Source organism: Scyliorhinus canicula, chromosome 2 (assembly GCF_902713615.1).
Source record: "Scyliorhinus canicula chromosome 2, sScyCan1.1, whole genome shotgun sequence".
In the NCBI taxonomy this organism is placed as follows: Eukaryota; Metazoa; Chordata; class Chondrichthyes; order Carcharhiniformes; family Scyliorhinidae; genus Scyliorhinus; species Scyliorhinus canicula.
Window position 1 is genome coordinate 150,165,743 of NC_052147.1, and position 17,363 is coordinate 150,183,105.

Genomic DNA, 17,363 nt, shown 5'->3' on the forward strand with positions numbered 1-17,363 from the left:
GTGTGGACCAGCAAACCACGCACATATGTTCTGGAGTTGCAAGAAGCGAGAGAGATTCTGGTCGAGAGTGTTTGCAACACAAATGAGGATTGCGGGGGAGGAGGTTGGGCTGGACCCTTAGGTGCCAATATTTGGCATTTCAGAGAAGCCACAGCTGATGTAGGGGAGGAAGGCCAATGTCATGGCCTTTTTCTCTCTGGTTGCCCAGCGAAATATCTTACTGGAATCGTAGTCGGCAATGCCACACGGGGGTGGCGGCCTCGCTGGGACACTTATAATGACTTTCTCCACCTGGAAAAGATCAAATATGAATTGAGGGGATCAGCGAAGAGCTTTGAGGCAAGGTGGGAGATATTCGTGGCCATGTTTGAGGAATTATTCATCGCGGTGGGGCGTGGGGGTGAAAAAACGAAACAATTTGTACAAACTGTATAAATGAAATGAAATGAAATGAAATTCGCTTATTGTCACGAGTAGGCTTCAATGAAGTTACTGTGAAAAGCCCCTAGTCGCCACATTCCGGCGCCTGTCCGGGGAGGCTGGTACGGGAACCGTGCTGCTGGCCTGCTTTAAAAGCCAGCGATTTAGCTGAGTGAGCTAAACCAGCCATGGTGTGTTGGGGAGTATGTTCTGTAATGTTTGAATAAGTTGGAATAAAATACATTTTAAATAATATATTGTAACTCATTGCATTTCTGTTTTGTGATTCATAATAAACCGATCCTGTGTTGCTTGTTGGAACTAAATATTATGAACACCTTTATGTGCGTATTTGCATCCATGGATGTTGAATTTATTGGCTCCATCTTCCTGGGATCAACTACCAGAGCTCTGTGGCCTTCTTGTTGAGCCATTATTAAATGAGAGTACTGTTCAGATAAATTGACCCACCCCTGCGCAGAAAGCACCTCATTACCACTTTTGTTGCTTCCCATTGTCCACAGTAAAACTGACCAGAGGCTGGGACTCAATCTAATTCTTCAAATAAAAAATGCCAGTGCAATTCTACATTATTGAAGTGGATGAAGCCATCACAAAATCAGTGGGGAAATTCTGTGACGGATCCACTTGCAGAAGTTGAGGGAACCAAGCAGTAGCACAAGGCTGATTATAATGACAATGCCGGTGGGCAAGAGAGGACCCCCAAAATTGACCCGGTTTCCCCATGGTGGTTCTCACGTCATGCCAAACTACATTAGTACCAGCGCTTTTCTTTTCCTCAGAAAGTTGCCCATTTGCAATTCTGTATTTCATTCCCTGTGACCTCGGGTGAAAAAATGCCCGAGTGTGAAACAAACTTGCAGATTTACTCGGAAAATGATAACTGCCTTGGAACAACAAACTGCAACTGTGCTAAAACAAGAGTTCTGCTTCTCAAACCACAGAAATATGAATGTTTCATTTGGAGCTTTATCCAAGAAAGAGTAAAGAAGAATTTCAAATAGGTAAACAAGATAGAAATTTTAGGCGACTTACCCCAGCAGACTCCCCATCGTGCATCAGACAGAGGACACAGCGTCTTGGGCGGCAGGATTGTCCTCACTGGATAGTCAAAACATTTACGGTTGTCATTACACCATAGACACTGTAATATTAAATAAAACCAATTAAAATAGACATTACGCAAAGTAGCAAATGTGTTGAATTGACAGAAATAGCGAATCGAGAGTCCGTGTCGTTGTACATTTCATTAAGTGATTGCAGAAGGAGGGAAGTTATGCCTCAGTCGTATAGGATACTGAGACCACATCTGGAGTACTGTCTACAGTACTGGTCTCCTTATTTAAGGCAAGATATAATGATGTGGGAGCTCAGGGACACGTCCACTGTCCCTGGCTCCTTCACGTGCAAGAAGTGTGTTCAGTTGCAGCTCTTGTTAGACCGCTTGACGGCTCTGGAGCTGCGGATGGACTCACTTTGGAGCATCCGCGATGCTGAGGAGGTCGTGGATAGCACGTTTAGCGAGTTGGTCACACCGCAGGTGAAGGTTACTGAGGGAGATAGAAAATGGGTGACCAAAAGAAAGAGCAAGAGTAGGAAGGCAGTGCAGGTGTCCCCTGCGGTCATCTCCCTGCAAAACAGATATACCGCTTTGGATACTGTTGAGGGAGATGGCTCACCAGGGGAAGGCAGCAGCAGCCAGGTTCATGGCACCGTGGCTGGCTCTGCTGCACAGCAGGGCAGGAAGAAAAATGGCAGGGCTATAGTGATAGGGGACTCGATCGTAAGGGGAATAGACAGGCGGTTCTGTGGACGCAATCGAGACTCCAGGATGGTATGTTGCCTCCCTGGTGCAAGGGTCAAGGATGTCTCGGAGCGGCTGCAGGACATTCTGGGGGGGGAGGGTGAACAGCCAGCTGTCGTGGTGCACATAGGCACCAACGATATAGGTAAAAAACGGGATGAGGTCCTACAAGCGGAATTCAGGGAGTTAGGAGTTAAACTAAAAAGTAGGACCTCAAAGGTAGTAATCTCAGGATTGCTACCAGTGCCACGAGCTAGTCAGAGTAGGAATGTCAGGATAGATAGGATGAATGCGTGGCTCGAGAGATGGTGCAAGAGGGAGGGATTCAAATTCCTGGGGCATTGGGACCGGTTCTGGGGGAGGTGGGACCAGTACAAACCGGACGGTCTGCACTTGGGCAGGACTGGAACCGATGTCCTAGGGGGGGTGTTTGCTAGAGCTGTTGGGGAGGGTTTAAACTAATGTGGCAGGGGGATGGGAACCAATGCTGGAAGTTGGAAGGTAGTAAAACAGGGACAGAAACAAAAGGAAGTAAGGGGAAAAGTGCAAGGCAGAGAAGACATAGTCAGAAATCCATCAGGGCGACAGTACAAGGTCCAGTGACTGAGGGGAGCACAGTGAATAGGCCCAGTAATAACAAAAGGAATAAAACTGGAGATGTTAAGATTCAAAACAGAGGTAAAAAAACCAACATAAGTGTACTTTACCTGAATGCTCGTAGTATTCGGAATAAAGTAAATGAGTTGGTGGCACAAATCATCGTAAATGACTATGATTTAGTGGCCATTACTGAAACATGGTTAAAGGATGGTCACGACTGGGAGTTAAATATCCGAGGGTATCAAACTATTCGGAAGGACAGAGTGGATGGTAAGGGAGGTGGTGTTGCTCTGTTATTTAAGGATGACATCCGGGCAATAGTAAGGGATGACATCGGTGCTATGGAGGATAAGGTTGAATCCATTTGGGTGGAAATCAGGAATAGTAAGGCGAAAAAGTCACTGATAGGAGTAGTCTATCGGCCACCAAATAGTAACGAGATGGTGGGGTAGGCAATAAACAAAGAAATAACTGATGCATGTAGAAATGGTACAGCAGTTATCATGGGGATTTTAATCTACATGTCGATTGGTTTAACCAGGTCGGTCAAGGCAACCGTGAGGAGGAGTTTATAGAATGTATCCGCGATAGTTTCCTAGAACAGTATGTAATGGAACCTACGAGGGAACAAGCGGTCCTAGATCTTGTCCTGTGTAATGAGACAGGATTGATTCATGATCTCATAGTTAGGGATCCTCTCGGAAGGAGCGATCACAATATGGTGGAATTTAAAATACAGATGGAGGGTGAGAAAGTAAAATCAAATACTAGTGTTTTGTGTTTAAACAAAGGAGATTACAAGGGGATGAGAGAAGAACTAGCTAAGGTAGACTGGGAGCTAAGACTTTATGGTGGAACAGTTGAGGAACAGTGGAGAACCTTCCAAGCGATTTTTCACAGTGCTCAGCAAAGGTTTATACCAACAAAAAGGAAGGACGGAAGAAAGAGGGAAAATCGACCGTGGATATCTAAGGAAATAAAGGAGAGTATCAAATTGAAGGAAAAAGCATATAAAGTGGCAAAGATTGCTGGGAGATTAGAGGACTGGGAAATCTTTAGGGGGCAACAGAAAGCTACTAAAAAAGCTATAAAGAAGAGTAAGATAGAGTATGAGAGTAAACTTGCTCAGAATATAAAAACAGACAGTAAAAGTTTTTACAAATATATAAGACAAAAAAGAGTGGCTAAGGTAAATATTGGTCCTTTAGAGGATGAGAAGGGAGTTTTAATAATGGGAAATGAGGAAATGGCTGAGGAACTGAACAGGTTTTTTGGGTCGGTCTTCACAGTGGAAGACACAAATAACATGCCAGCGACTGATAGAAATGAGGCTATGACAGGTGAGGACCTTGAGAGGATTGTTATCACTAAGGAGGGAGTGATGGGCAAGCTAATGGGGCTAAAGGTAGACAAGTCTCCTGGCCCTGATGGAATGCATCCCAGAGTGCTAAAAGAGATGGCTAGGGAAATTGCAGATGCACTAGTGATAATTTACCGAAATTCACTAGACTCTGGGGTGGTCCCGGTGGATTGGAAATTAGCAAACGTGACGCCACTGTTTAAAAAAGGAGGTAGGCAGAAAGCAGGAAATTATAGGCCAGTGAGTTTAACTTCGGTAATAGGGAAGATGCTGGAATCTATCATCAAGGAAGAAATTGCGAGGCATCTGGATAGAAATTGTCCCATTGGGCAGACGCAGCATGGGTTCGTTAAAGGCAGGTCATGCCTAACTAATTTAGTGGAATTTTTTGAGGACATTACCAGTGCAGTAGATAACGGGGAGCCGATGGATGTGGTATATCTGGATTTCCAGAAAGCCTTTGACAAGGTGCCAAACAAAAGGTTGCTGCATAAGATAAAGATGCATGGCATTTCGGGTAAAGTTATAGCATGGATAGAGGATTGGTTAATTAATAGAAAGCAAAGAGTTGGGATAAATGGGTGTTTCTCTGGTTGGCAATCAGTAGCTAGTGGTGTCCCTCAGGGATCCGTGTTGGGCCCACAATTGTTCACAATTTACATTGATGATTTGGAGTTGGGGACCAAGGGCAATGTGTCCAAGTTTGCAGATGACACTAAGATGAGTGGTAAAGCGAAAAGTGCAGAGGATACTGGAAGTCTGCAGAGGGATTTGGATAGGTTAAGTGAATGGGCTCGGGTCTGGCAGATGGAATACAATGTTGACAAATGTGAGGTTATCCATTTTGGTAGGAATAACAGCAAACGGGATTATTATTTAAACGATAAAATATTAAAGCATGCCGCTGTTCAGAGAGACTTGGGTGTGCTAGTGCATGAGTCACAGAAGGTTGGTTTACAAGTGCAACAGGTGATTAAGAAGGAAAATGAAATTTTGTCCTTCATTGCTAGAGGGATGGAGTGTAAGACTAGGGAGGTTATGTTGCAATTGTATAAGGTGTTAGTGCGGCCACACCTGGAGTATTGTGTTCAGTTTTGGTCTCCTTACTTGAGAAAGGACGTACTGGCGCTGGAGGGTGTGCAGAGGAGATTCACTAGGTTAATCCCAGAGCTGAAGGGGTTGGATTATGAGGAGAGGTTGAGTAGACTGGGACTGTACTCGTTGGAATTTAGAAGGATGAGGGGGGATCTTATAGAAACATTTAAAATTATGAAGGGAATAGATAGGATAGATGCGGGCAGGTTGTTTCCACTGGCGGGTGACAGCAGAACTAGGGGGCATAGCCTCAAAATAAGGGGAAGTAGATTTAGAACTGAGTTTAGGAGGAACTTCTTCACCCAAAGGGTTGTGAATCTATGGAATTCCTTGCCCAGTGAAGCAGTTGAGGCTCCTTCATTACATGTTTTTAAGGTAAAGATAGATAGTTTTTTGAAGAATAAAGGGATTAAGGGTTATGGTGTTCGGGCCGGAAAGTGGAGCTGAGTCCACAAAAGATCAGCCATGATCTAATTGAATGGCGGAGCAGGCTCGAGGGGCCAGATGGCCTACTCCTGCTCCTAGTTCTTATGTTCTTATGTTCTTATGTTAGGCAAAGTCACTAGATTAATTCCAGGAATGGGCAGGTTGTCTCAAGGAAAGGTTGGAGGTTAGGTTTGTATCCGTTAAGAGTGTAGAAGAGTAAGAGGTGGGTGGCACAGCGGTTAGCACTGCTGTCTCACAGCACAGAGAACCCTGGTTCGATCCCAGCTCCAGGTCACTGTGGAGTTTGTACATTCGCCCAGTGTCTGCATGGGTCTCACCCTCAAAATCCAAAGATGTGCAGGGTAGGTGGATTGGCCACTCTAAATTCTCCTTTAATTGGAAAAAAAGAGGCAACCTGATTGAAACTTTTAAGATCCTGAGGGATATTGACAAGGTGGATGTGGAGAGGATGTTTCCGCTTGTGGGAGAATCCCAAACTAGGAATCACTGTTTAAAAAATAAGGGGACGCTCATTTAAGACAGAGAGGAGGAGAAACTTTTTCTGAGTCGTGAGTCTCTGGAACTCTCAGCAGCGGAAGCAGCCTTTGAATATTTTTAAGGCAGATCCAGATAGATTCTTGGTCAACAAGGGGGTGAAAGGTCATTGAGGGTAAGCAGGAATGTGGAGTGAGGTTAAAATCAGATCAGCCATTTTATTAAATGGCGGAGCAGGTTCAAGGGGCTGGGTGGCCTACTCCCGCTCCTAATTCGTATGGTTTATTGCAAATCTATTAAGCAGTTCTCTGCTTCTAAACTGAAATGCTTGTTTGCTGTTCAAAACAAATACTGTGAGCTTCCTGATTAAAAATCTAGCTCATTATGCTGATGCTGCTATGTATTCAGTGTAAAAAAAAACTTTGCTGCTACTTGAGTTTGTAAAAGATTTACTGAAGTTTCATTTCTCCTTGCTCTGGGGAAGCAGCCTGGACAATGAGCCATTCACAAAGGCAGGTTAAAACAGATCAGATTTACAGTTCATGGAAACAGAGTCACCTGCTTGAAATACTGCATTTTTGTAAGGGGCAACGAAAGGAGTCCATAATGAGTTGCAGAGAAAAAACAAAACTTTTTTAAAAATAAAAAATTTAGTGTACCCAATTATTATTTTTTTTCAATTAAGGGACACTAGCGTGGCCAATCCACCTAATTTACACATCTTTGGGGTTGTGGGAGTGAAACCCACACAGACACAGGGAGAATGTGCGAACTCCACACGGACAGTGACCCAGGCCAGGATTCGAATCCAGATCCTCAGTGCCGTAGGCTGCAGTGCTAACCACTATGCCACCTGCCACCCAACTTATTTTTATTGAACACATGAACTATATACACAGCTCCAGCAGTTCTCTACGGGGTTTTCTCTAGTCAGTGCCTGACTGGCCGACTCTATGCAAAAGACGCATTGCATTAGTTAAGGGTCCCCCGCACCCTTATCGGGGGGAGCTCGTATTCTGCAAGCTCCATGTGGTTGTGGAAGACCCGTGCGGGTTATAACATGCATAAAATGAGAGTTGGTAATGCTGTACTGTGAACAGTTCTGGTCTCCGTATTACAAAGAGAACATGGGAACACCAGAGAAGGTACAGATTTGAAGAGATCATCAGAACTGAGACCACTTCCAAAAGGTTAGAAAAAAGAGAAAGTTGAGGTGGTGACCTGATAGTGCTATAAATTGCAAATTCAGTTGGATACATGTAGAGTATGTTTCCACCTGTAGAGTAACCCAAAACTAAAGAAATATAAAATAGCCACTAATAAATCCAATTAATAAATCAGGACAACCGGCAGCAAGGTGGGGCAGTGGTTAGCATTGTTGCCTCACGCGCAGGGGACTCGCGTTCAATCCTGGCCCTGGGTCACTATCCGTGTGGAGTTTGCACATTCTCAGTGTCTGCGTGGATCTCACCCAAAGAGCCTAGGGTAGGTGAATTGGCCGTGTTAAATTGCCCGTTATTGGAAAAAAAGAATTGGATACTCTAAATTTATTTTACTTAAAAAAAAAAATCAGGACAAACCTCTTCACCCGGAGTGGTGAGAATGTGGAACTTGCTACTGCTGCCTGGAGTGTTGAGGTGAAGATTATATATGCCTTTAAAGGGCAGGAGAAGTGATAGGAGGAAATACTGACAGGGCTAGATTGAGTCAATAGAGTGGAAGGAGTGGAGTATAAAAACTAACATGGACTGAGCCAAGCGATAAACTCTACGCTCTCACCCACTCACACCCTCATCAGCACTCTCGCACCCAAGCAGCAGTGTGATAAATGTGTACACATTGCTGATAAAATACCAGGCGAACACATGCCAGGGTGATTTTGAATTTAAAAGATTTCCCAGTGCAAACACCAACATCGGTAATGTTACAAACTCAACCCCCGAAGGGGCAGCATGGTGGTTAGTGACCCCCCCGAAGGGTGCGATCCGGGCCCACTGTCTGTGTGGAGTTTGCATATTCTCCCTGTGACTACGTGGGTCTCACCCCCACAACCCAAGGATGTGCAGGGTAGGTAGGTTGGCCACACTAAATTGCCTCTTAATTGGAAAAAAACAAAAAACAAAACACAACCCCTCGGTTCTGACAGGCAAGGTTTACCCTCACTAGTTTTGAACTTGTCTGACTTGACAAAATGGCGAGAGATCCTGTTTCAAGGAAATACTGACTGCATTGTTGCTTAACCGATTATTTCTGCTGTGTCCAATTCTTAAATACTGCAGAGATTACAAAAATACTCATTTCAAATAACTTGGGAGAATACACACACATGCAGCATAACATTTGTAGATCAATGATGGTTCTGTTCATACTGCACCCACCCAGCTGCTCTTGCCTCAAGTCTGTAAACCCCACGAGTCCCTCCCATGTTGCTCCATCTCACCCTGATCACATATCCTTCTATTCCTTTATCCCTGCGGTCGCAAGCTTCATATCTCACCCATCAGGTAATGTGGGCTACAGGAATGCAACAATTAATTGCGTCTCTCACCGAAACATTCCTCAGACATTGCTCACAATTGTTGTTGCTGGAAGCACTGCAACCTGAAAAAGAGAGGGATACATACTTAATCTTATATTTAAAAGAAACTCTGACGGTGAAATATTTCCTCCAAAGAGTCAGCTAATGATGAAATTTCTCCTCTTCACCTGTCCCCCAACCCATGCATGCCATTTCATACAATGCTCACCAACCATGGCCAGAATTCTCTGGCTGCTGCGATTCAACGTTCCCGCCAGCAGCGCATCCCCGTCCATGGGTTCCCCAGCGGGGGAGGTGTTTTCAATGGGAAATCCCATTTACAAGCAGCAGGAGTGTAGAATCCTGCCACCAGTGAACGACATGCTGAGAAACGTGTGGCTGGGGAACCGGAGGATTGAGCCCCACGTGACGCCACACAAAGCTTTTTTCTGCATTTTTCTTAAAAGTTAATCGCAGCGTATGTGATGCCGTTCATCGCTCAACCCGAATTGCCTCTGAAAGACTGGAGTGATCAGTATTCTTGAATATAACAAGTGGTTTGCCTGCCTAATTTTAGGGCTCTTAAGTGAATTTCATTGCTGTGGGTCGGCAGCCACATATACAAGCCACATGGTAGGGGTTGGAAAGGGTGACACATCTGATCTAGATAGGTTTTTTAAATGACAATATGGTACAATAGTTTCAGAGTCATAATTGTAGCAATTGGACTGTCTGCATCAAACCAGATAATGGCTTTTTTTTTTTTAAATTCACTTTAACGGGATGTGGGTCTTGCTGGCTAGGCCAGCATTTATTGCTCACCCCTAATTGCCCTAGCGATGGTGGTGGTGAGCTGTCTTCTTGAATCGCTGCAGTCCATGTGGTGTAGGTACACACAAACAGAGCTGTTAGGGAACAAGTAGCAGGATTTTGTTCCAGCAACAATGATGGAGCGGCGATATATTTCCAAATCAGGATGGTGAGTGACTTGGAGGGAAACCTCCAGGTGCTGGTGTACCCATGGTGTCTGCTGCTCTTGTCCTTCCTAGATAGTAGAGGTTGTGGGTTTGGACGGTGCTGTCAAAGGAACTCTGGTGAGTTCTTGCAGTGCATCTTTGTCTTGGATGCTGTCAAGCTTTTTGAGAGCTGTTGGAGCTACACTCATCCAGGCAAGTGGGGAGTATTCCATGACAGTCCAGATTTGTGACCTTATAGATGGTGAGCACATGATGTGGAGATGCCGGCGTTGGACTGGGTGAGGTACCTCTCCAGTCACCTGAAGGAGGAGCTGCGCTCCGAAAGCTCGTGTTTGAAACAAACCTGTTGGACTTTAACCTGGTGTTGTAAGACTTCTTACAGTAAGAAGTCTAACAACAGCAGGTTAAAGTCCACAGGTTTGTTTTGAATCACTAGCTTTCGGACCACTGCTCCTTCCTAACCTGAGCGCGCACGAGAGCGAGAGGTAAGAGCACGAGAGAGTGAGAGAGACACAAAAAAAGAGAGAGATAGGGAGAGAAGAGCGCTAAGAGAGGGCGCGGCAGACTGAACGATAGGCAAGGGACAGATAGATTAAGAGATGAAGGAACAGAAAGAAGAGACACACAGATTGTGTGGGCAAAGAAATTAGGTTTATACAGCCACGGAGTAATGGAGAAATCCACAACACTTTCATGCTATGCATAGCTTGAAGTAGAATGGTGCCAATCAAATCTCAAAGGTCAATACATTTTTGTACATATTTCAAACTAGCAAAAAACTTTTTCTGAACCATTCGGTCAAACTGAGTATAGTTAATACACTTTAAAAATAACGTAACCAAGACTGAACTGCCAATACTGAGTAAAATGTTCACAGCAGTACTAACAGTCTCACTGTGTTGTAAGTTTCTACCAATAACTAAACTGGAACTCAGTGATAATGAACGTTACTGACTTGTAAATAGAGTGTACACTTAGAAAGGACACACTCAGATAAACACACCCAATAGCATTTAGCAAACAGGCAGCATGATGCATGATGACAGTTGGATTTCCAAATACTAGCACCTGCCTCACAAATACATAAATAGCAGAATTTGTGTTCATCCAAAATGTTAACTAGTTGAGAACTAAAATTCTGTGAGAACTGTGCAGATATGTGCTCTTCATTCACACGTTCAGTGCAAGTTTACAGTATTCCATTCCTACACACATGTACTATATGCATTCCGGAGTTGGTGTTCATCAAAAGTCAGCATCATATTATTATTTATCACTGAAGGTACATTCATGGCCAACTTCATTTAACTCGCAACGGTCATGCGCCATGTTAAACCACCTCCAGGTACCAAGAGGCATGCCGTAAGCTTGTGTGTCAGAACGGGGTTTAACTAAATCCACAATCTTTGTTATGGTGGTGAGAGTTCTGCTTGGTGGGCCAAGTTAACCCATAATAACCCAGCAACCAAACATGTCTTACAAAAGCACAAAGGATGTGGAGAAAATGACCACACAATCCTACAACACTGTTACAACTGCGGATGTCACACAGTTCAACGAGATTCAAACTGTTGTTCCTTCAGATTGTGCTGCAGTGGGGCGGCACAGTGGTTAGCACTGCTGTCTCATCGTGCCAAGGACCCGGGTTCGATCCCGGCCCACTGTCCGTGTGGAGTTTGCACATTCTCCTCGCGTCTGTATGGGTCTCAACCCACAACCCAAAGGTGTGCAGGGTAGGTGGATTGGCCACACTAAATTGCCCCTTAATTGGGGAAAAAAGAATTGGGTACTTTAAATTAAAAAAAGAATGTGCTGCAGTAACCCAATTAGAAGGAGTTAAATCACCGGCACTTAAGTTACTACATGGTGCTTGGGGTAACGGAAGGAACTCGGGTGCTACCGAGCAAATATGGCCAAACTCAGTTTAGAAACAGGGATACATCCTCAGAAACAACTGTGTGCACATCAGCCAATGAAACTGGACCTTTTAGTAACAAAGTGGACATTTCTCACCAGAACTTGGGGCAGAAGTAACCTGGCCTGATGCTCCAAGGCTCAATCCAAAGAGAATTCCGATCATTCTCGGCAGCCAAATCCAGAGCTTCATTTTGTCCTCCAGCCGTGAGTATTCAACTGAAATTTCCAAAACCAATAAGGATCAACAAGAGTCCTAGACATAAAAAGCACATGGTCAGAAAGCCACATCTACCAAGTTAAACATTTATCAACTTACCCACTTGCTCAGTTGGCAGTGCATTCTTACCTCGGAATCAAAAGGGTCAAGCCTCACTTCAGCATGTAATCTAGGCTGGCATTTCGGGACAATGCTCAATGAGTGCTCAGAAGATAGAGGAAATAGCAAAGAGGAGGGGTTGTGATGTGAGGTGCTCTGGAGAGGGAATGCCTCAACTTTGTGCGCGAGGTTGGGGCTGATACAATTGAAGGTGGTGTATAGGGCGCACCTCACAAAGGCGAGGATGAGTCGACTCTTCGAGGGGGTGGGGATGCTTGTGAGCGTTGTTTGGGGGGGGGGGGGGGGGCTCTGCAAACCATATTCATACGTTTTAGTCCTGTCCCAAGCTGGAAGGGTATTGAAGGTGGTACATGTGAGGCTTGAGCTGGGTCCTCTGGAGGCCATGGGCTAGATTCTCCAATCCCCATCGCCTAAATCACATTCGGCGACGGGGACGAAGAATCCCCGATGATGAAATCGGGGGAGGTGCCGCTTTTGCGATGCTCCGCCCCCTGAAAAATGGCATATCCACATCCTCCGAACATTGGCCGAGGCCCACCCCACGATGATCCGTCCCCGACCAGCCAAGTTCCCGACGGCATGGGTCTCATCCACCGGGAACGCAGCTTGGCGGCTGTGGACTCACTCCAGCGCCGCCACAGTGGGGGGAGGGATGATCCGCAGGCAAGATGGGCAAGCCAGCCGAAGCGTGGGTGGGGGAAGGGTAAAGACTATTTTTGTGGCCGAGTCAGTGGGCTGCGTCCGCTATAAAGTGCTGCGCGGCCGCTGCAGGCAATTCTCCAGGCTGTATCAGCAGCTAGAGCTGGGAGCTCTACGCTGCCTGGCTGCTATTCCATCCCCCGGAACAGGGAATCAGTGGTCGTTTTACGGCCGCTGTTGGAGTTTTTAAACACTCAAGAAGGTGAAGTTTGAGTTGAGGGGAAGGATGGAAGGGTTCTACAAATCATGGGCTTTGTTCATTATGTTCAATTTCCAGTTCTGGCCTTCTGCACAAACAGATTTCCTTCACTCCAGAACTGGCACAACTAATAGCCATGCCTTCCATTGCCCAAGGTGGAAGCTCGGAATTATTTTGCAAAGCCTCTTCACTTCTTTCCTCCTTTAGAAGCTCCTTAGAACCTACGTTCTTATGACCAAGCTTTGATAGCCTGTCCTAGTATTACCTTAATGTTAAACTCTGCCTCTCAGTGCTCCTGTGAAATACCCCAAGAAATTGTGTGTCAAAACCCACTCTATAAATACAAATTGGGCTGGTTAAATACATGTAATGGATGCTGCGGTTCTAAATGAAGAAAGGCAAGTTCTCCCCTTGTCCTTCGATTGGCGGTACGGCAGCATAGTGGTTAGCACTGTTGCTTCAAAGCTCGAAGGTCCCAGGTTCGATTCCCAGCTTGGGTCACTGTCTGTGTGGAGTCTGCACGTTCTCCCTTTGTCCGTGTGGGTTTCCTCCGGGTGCTCCGGTTTCCTCCCAGTAACTCCCGAAAAACATGCTGTTAGCTAATTTGGATATTCTGAATTCTCCCTCCGTGTACCCGAACAGGTGCGGAAATGTGGCGACTAGGGGATTTTCACAGTAACTCCATGCAGTGTTAATGTAAGTCTACTTGTGACAACAAAGATCATTATTATCCAAGAAGTGACCATTTTTTACTTCTGGAATGAGAGCGTCTGTGCCAGTTAACCAAAAAAAGTGACCGTACCTACAAAAGTAAATTATTGATTACTTCAGATATCAAATGGTTATGATGAGGCTTTTCATAAATTTGCTCCTGTATTAGATTATTGAGACTTCGCCAATGCTGCAATCCTTTACACCTTTACACTGCATTCTAAATGAACATGGATTGTGTATTTTCTTTAAAAGAACTACACTATTTGCCAGCATTTAAAATTACTACCATTTACTCCTAACTGCACCAAAATTGACAGCCTTGGTATAAATGTTGAAATGGAAGTTTGGTTCAAAAATATGATCATTTAATGCCCTGGTTCTGATGACTGAACAGAAAAATAAATCTCCAAGCTTACACATCAGGAGGTCCCACTGTGTGCACACCAAGATTCCACAAACAGCAATGAGATAATGACCAAATAATGTTTTAGGAGAGAGTGCCGCCCAATGAGCCACAGGATCACACATTTAGAATGGCTGCTTGATTGCAACATCATGGAAAAGTCTTGAAGGGAAGCCACACCAAACACCAACTTCAGCAGACGGGTAGGGGTGGGGAGAGAAAGACACTGAACCACTCATTTCTCTTTTTAACCATTGTGGTTTCTAACTGGGAACAACAGTTACACAATCAATCAGCAGTTTATAGAACATCAAACCTGTATTATACCCATGTCAGATGTCTCTCTCAATAATCCATCTTGAAATAATAGGCCCAGCACCCAATATGATTCATTCCCTATGGCTGGTATTATTTACTATTCAATTAAACATCAATGAAAACTGACTGCAGTAAATAGCTACACCTTCCTTGTGCCTTCAGATATATTTCACGATAAAGTCAGGAAAAATTTACTTTGTTAACCATTTAACTTGTAAAAGAGAATCACCACACGAGACTCCAATCAAAAAACAAATCACAACGGATAACTCCTTTCAATCAAAATGTAAACATAACACTCCCTGTTTGCAAAGGGTGGTGCCATCACTGTATTTCAGTCTACCTCAAGTCTCCCTTAATCGCTGAACATTGCCTCTTGATTTAGTTTTAGTAACATACAGCTGAGATTTAATTACTGGTTTAGTTTCAACTGGTTAAGAATTTTGCAAGTGCTGACAATTCACATTAATTGAGAGTACCCAATCCTTCCCCCCCCCCCCCCCCCCCCCCCCCCTCCCCAATTAAAGGGCAATTTAGCATGGCCAACCTACCCAGGCTGCACATCTTGGGGTTGTGGGGGTGAGACCCATGCAAACGTGGAGATAATGTGCAAACTCCACACGGACAGTGACTTGCAGCTGGGATCGAACCCGTGAGGCAACATGCTAACCACTGTGCCACCATGCCACCCGCATAAACATACATAATATGATGTTCCTTCAACCCCACCTTTATTCGGAAAGCTGCTTAGTTTAGTTACTCAGCGATTTGTCTCTCACTCTCTGGGTTTATATCGATTATTGTCTCTCTCTGGGTTTATTGTCTCTCTCTCTCTCTGGGTTTATATCGATTACTGTCTCTCTCTGGGTTTATATTGATTATTGTCTCTCTCTCTCTGGGTTTATTGTCTCTCTCTCTCTGGGTTTATTGTCTCTCTCTCTGGGTTTATTGTCTCTCTCTCTCTGGGTTTATTGTCTCTCTCTCTCTGGGTTTATTGTCTCTCTCTCTCTGGGTTTATTGTCTCTCTCTCTCTGGGTTTATTGTCTCTCTCTCTCTGGGTTTATTGTCTCTCTCTCTCTGGGTTTATTGTCTCTCTCTCTCTGGGTTTATTGTCTCTCTCTCTGGGTTTATTGTCTCTCTCTCTCTGGGTTTATTGTCTCTCTCTCTCTGGGTTTATTGTCTCTCTCTCTCTGGGTTTATTGTCTCTCTCTCTCTGGGTTTATTGTCTCTCTCTCTCTGGGTTTATTGTCTCTCTCTCTCTGGGTTTGTTGTCTCTCTCTCTCTGGGTTTATTGTCTCTCTCTCTCTGGGTTTATTGTCTCTCTCTCTCTGGGTTTATTGTCTCTCTCTCTCTGGGTTTATTGTCTCTCTCTCTCTGGGTTTATTGTCTCTCTCTCTCTGGGTTTATTGTCTCTCTCTCTCTGGGTTTATTGTCTCTCTCTCTCTGGGTTTATTGTCTCTCTCTCTCTGGGTTTATTGTCTCTCTCTCTCTGGGTTTATTGTCTCTCTCTCTCTGGGTTTATTGTCTCTCTCTCTCGGGTTTATTGTCTCTCTCTCTCTGGGTTTATTGTCTCTCTCTCTCTGGGTTTATTGTCTCTCTCTCTCTGGGTTTATTGTCTCTCTCTCTCTGGGTTTATTGTCTCTCTCTCTCTGGGTTTATTGTCTCTCTCTCTCTCTGGGTTTATTGTCTCTCTCTCTCTCTGGGTTTATTGTCTCTCTCTCTCTCTGGGTTTATTGTCTCTCTCTCTCTCTGGGTTTATTGTCTCTCTCTCTCTGGGTTTATTGTCTCTCTCTCTCTGGGTTTATTGTCTCTCTCTCTCTGGGTTTATTGTCTCTCTCTCTCTGGGTTTATTGTCTCTCTCTCTCTGGGTTTATTGTCTCTCTCTCTCTGGGTTTATTGTCTCTCTCTCTCTGGGTTTATTGTCTCTCTCTCTCTGGGTTTATTGTCTCTCTCTCTCTCTGGGTTTATTGTCTCTCTCTCTCTCTGGGTTTATTGTCTCTCTCTCTCTCTGGGTTTATTGTCTCTCTCTCTCTCTGGGTTTATTGTCTCTCTCTCTCTCTCTGGGTTTATTGTCTCTCTCTCTCTCTGGGTTTATTGTCTCTCTCTCTCTCTCTCTGGGTTTATTGTCTCTCTCTCTCTCTCTGGGTTTATTGTCTCTCTCTCTCTCTCTCTGGGTTTATTGTCTCTCTCTCTCTCTGGGTTTATTGTCTCTCTCTCTCTCTGGGTTTATTGTCTCTCTCTCTCTCGGTTTATTGTCTCTCTCTCTCTCTCTCTGGGTTTATTGTCTCTCTCTCTCTCTGGGTTTATTGTCTCTCTCTCTCTCGGTTTATTGTCTCTCTCTCTCTCTCTCTGGGTTTATTGTCTCTCTCTCTGGGTTTATTGTCTCTCTCTCTCTCTCTCTGGGTTTATTGTCTCTCTCTCTCTGGGTTTATATCGATTACTGTCTCGCTCTGGGTTTATATCGATTACTGTCTCGCTCTGGGTTTATATCGATTATTGTCTCGCTCTGGGTTTATATCGATTATTGTCTCGCTCTGGGTTTATATCGATTATTGTCTCGCTCTGGGTTTATATCGATTATTGTCTCGCTCTGGGTTTATATCGATTATTGTCTCGCTCTGGGTTTATATCGATTATTGTCTCGCTCTGGGTTTATATCGATTATTGTCTCGCTCTGGGTTTATATCGATTATTGTCTCGCTCTGGGTTTATATCGATTATTGTCTCGCTCTGGGTTTATATCGATTATTGTCTCGCTCTGGGTTTATATCGATTATTGTCTCGCTCTGGGTTTATATCGATTATTGTCTCGCTCTGGGTTTATATCGATTATTGTCTCGCTCTGGGTTTATATCGATTATTGTCTCGCTCTGGGTTTATATCGATTATTGTCTCGCTCTGGGTTTATATCGATTATTGTCTCGCTCTGGGTTTATATCGATTATTGTCTCGCTCTGGGTTTATATCGATTATTGTCTCGCTCTGGGTTTATATCGATTATTGTCTCTCTCTGGGTTTATATCGATTATTGTCTCTCTCTGGGTTTATATCGATTATTGT

At 44.5% G+C, this 17,363-nt stretch overlaps 1 protein-coding gene across 2 annotated transcripts in view; it reads right to left on the reverse strand.

The window, feature by feature from the left end:
• The window catches only part of LOC119959337 (pituitary tumor-transforming gene 1 protein-interacting protein-like), a 48,758-nt gene that overhangs the window by 30,455 nt on the left and 940 nt on the right, over positions 1 to 17,363 (reverse strand). Inside the window, exons 2-4 of one of the 2 annotated variants that reach the window (XM_038787639.1) lie at positions 11,730 to 11,886; positions 8,770 to 8,822; positions 1,477 to 1,585 (exon numbers count right to left, since the gene is read on the reverse strand). In XM_038787639.1, coding sequence (XP_038643567.1) covers positions 1,477 to 1,585; positions 8,770 to 8,822; positions 11,730 to 11,823 — 256 coding nt within the window. In that variant the 5' untranslated portion in view covers positions 11,824 to 11,886. The remainder of the gene's footprint in view (positions 1 to 1,476; positions 1,586 to 8,769; positions 8,823 to 11,729; positions 11,887 to 17,363) is intronic. The other variant, XM_038787640.1, reaches the window with a different exon arrangement.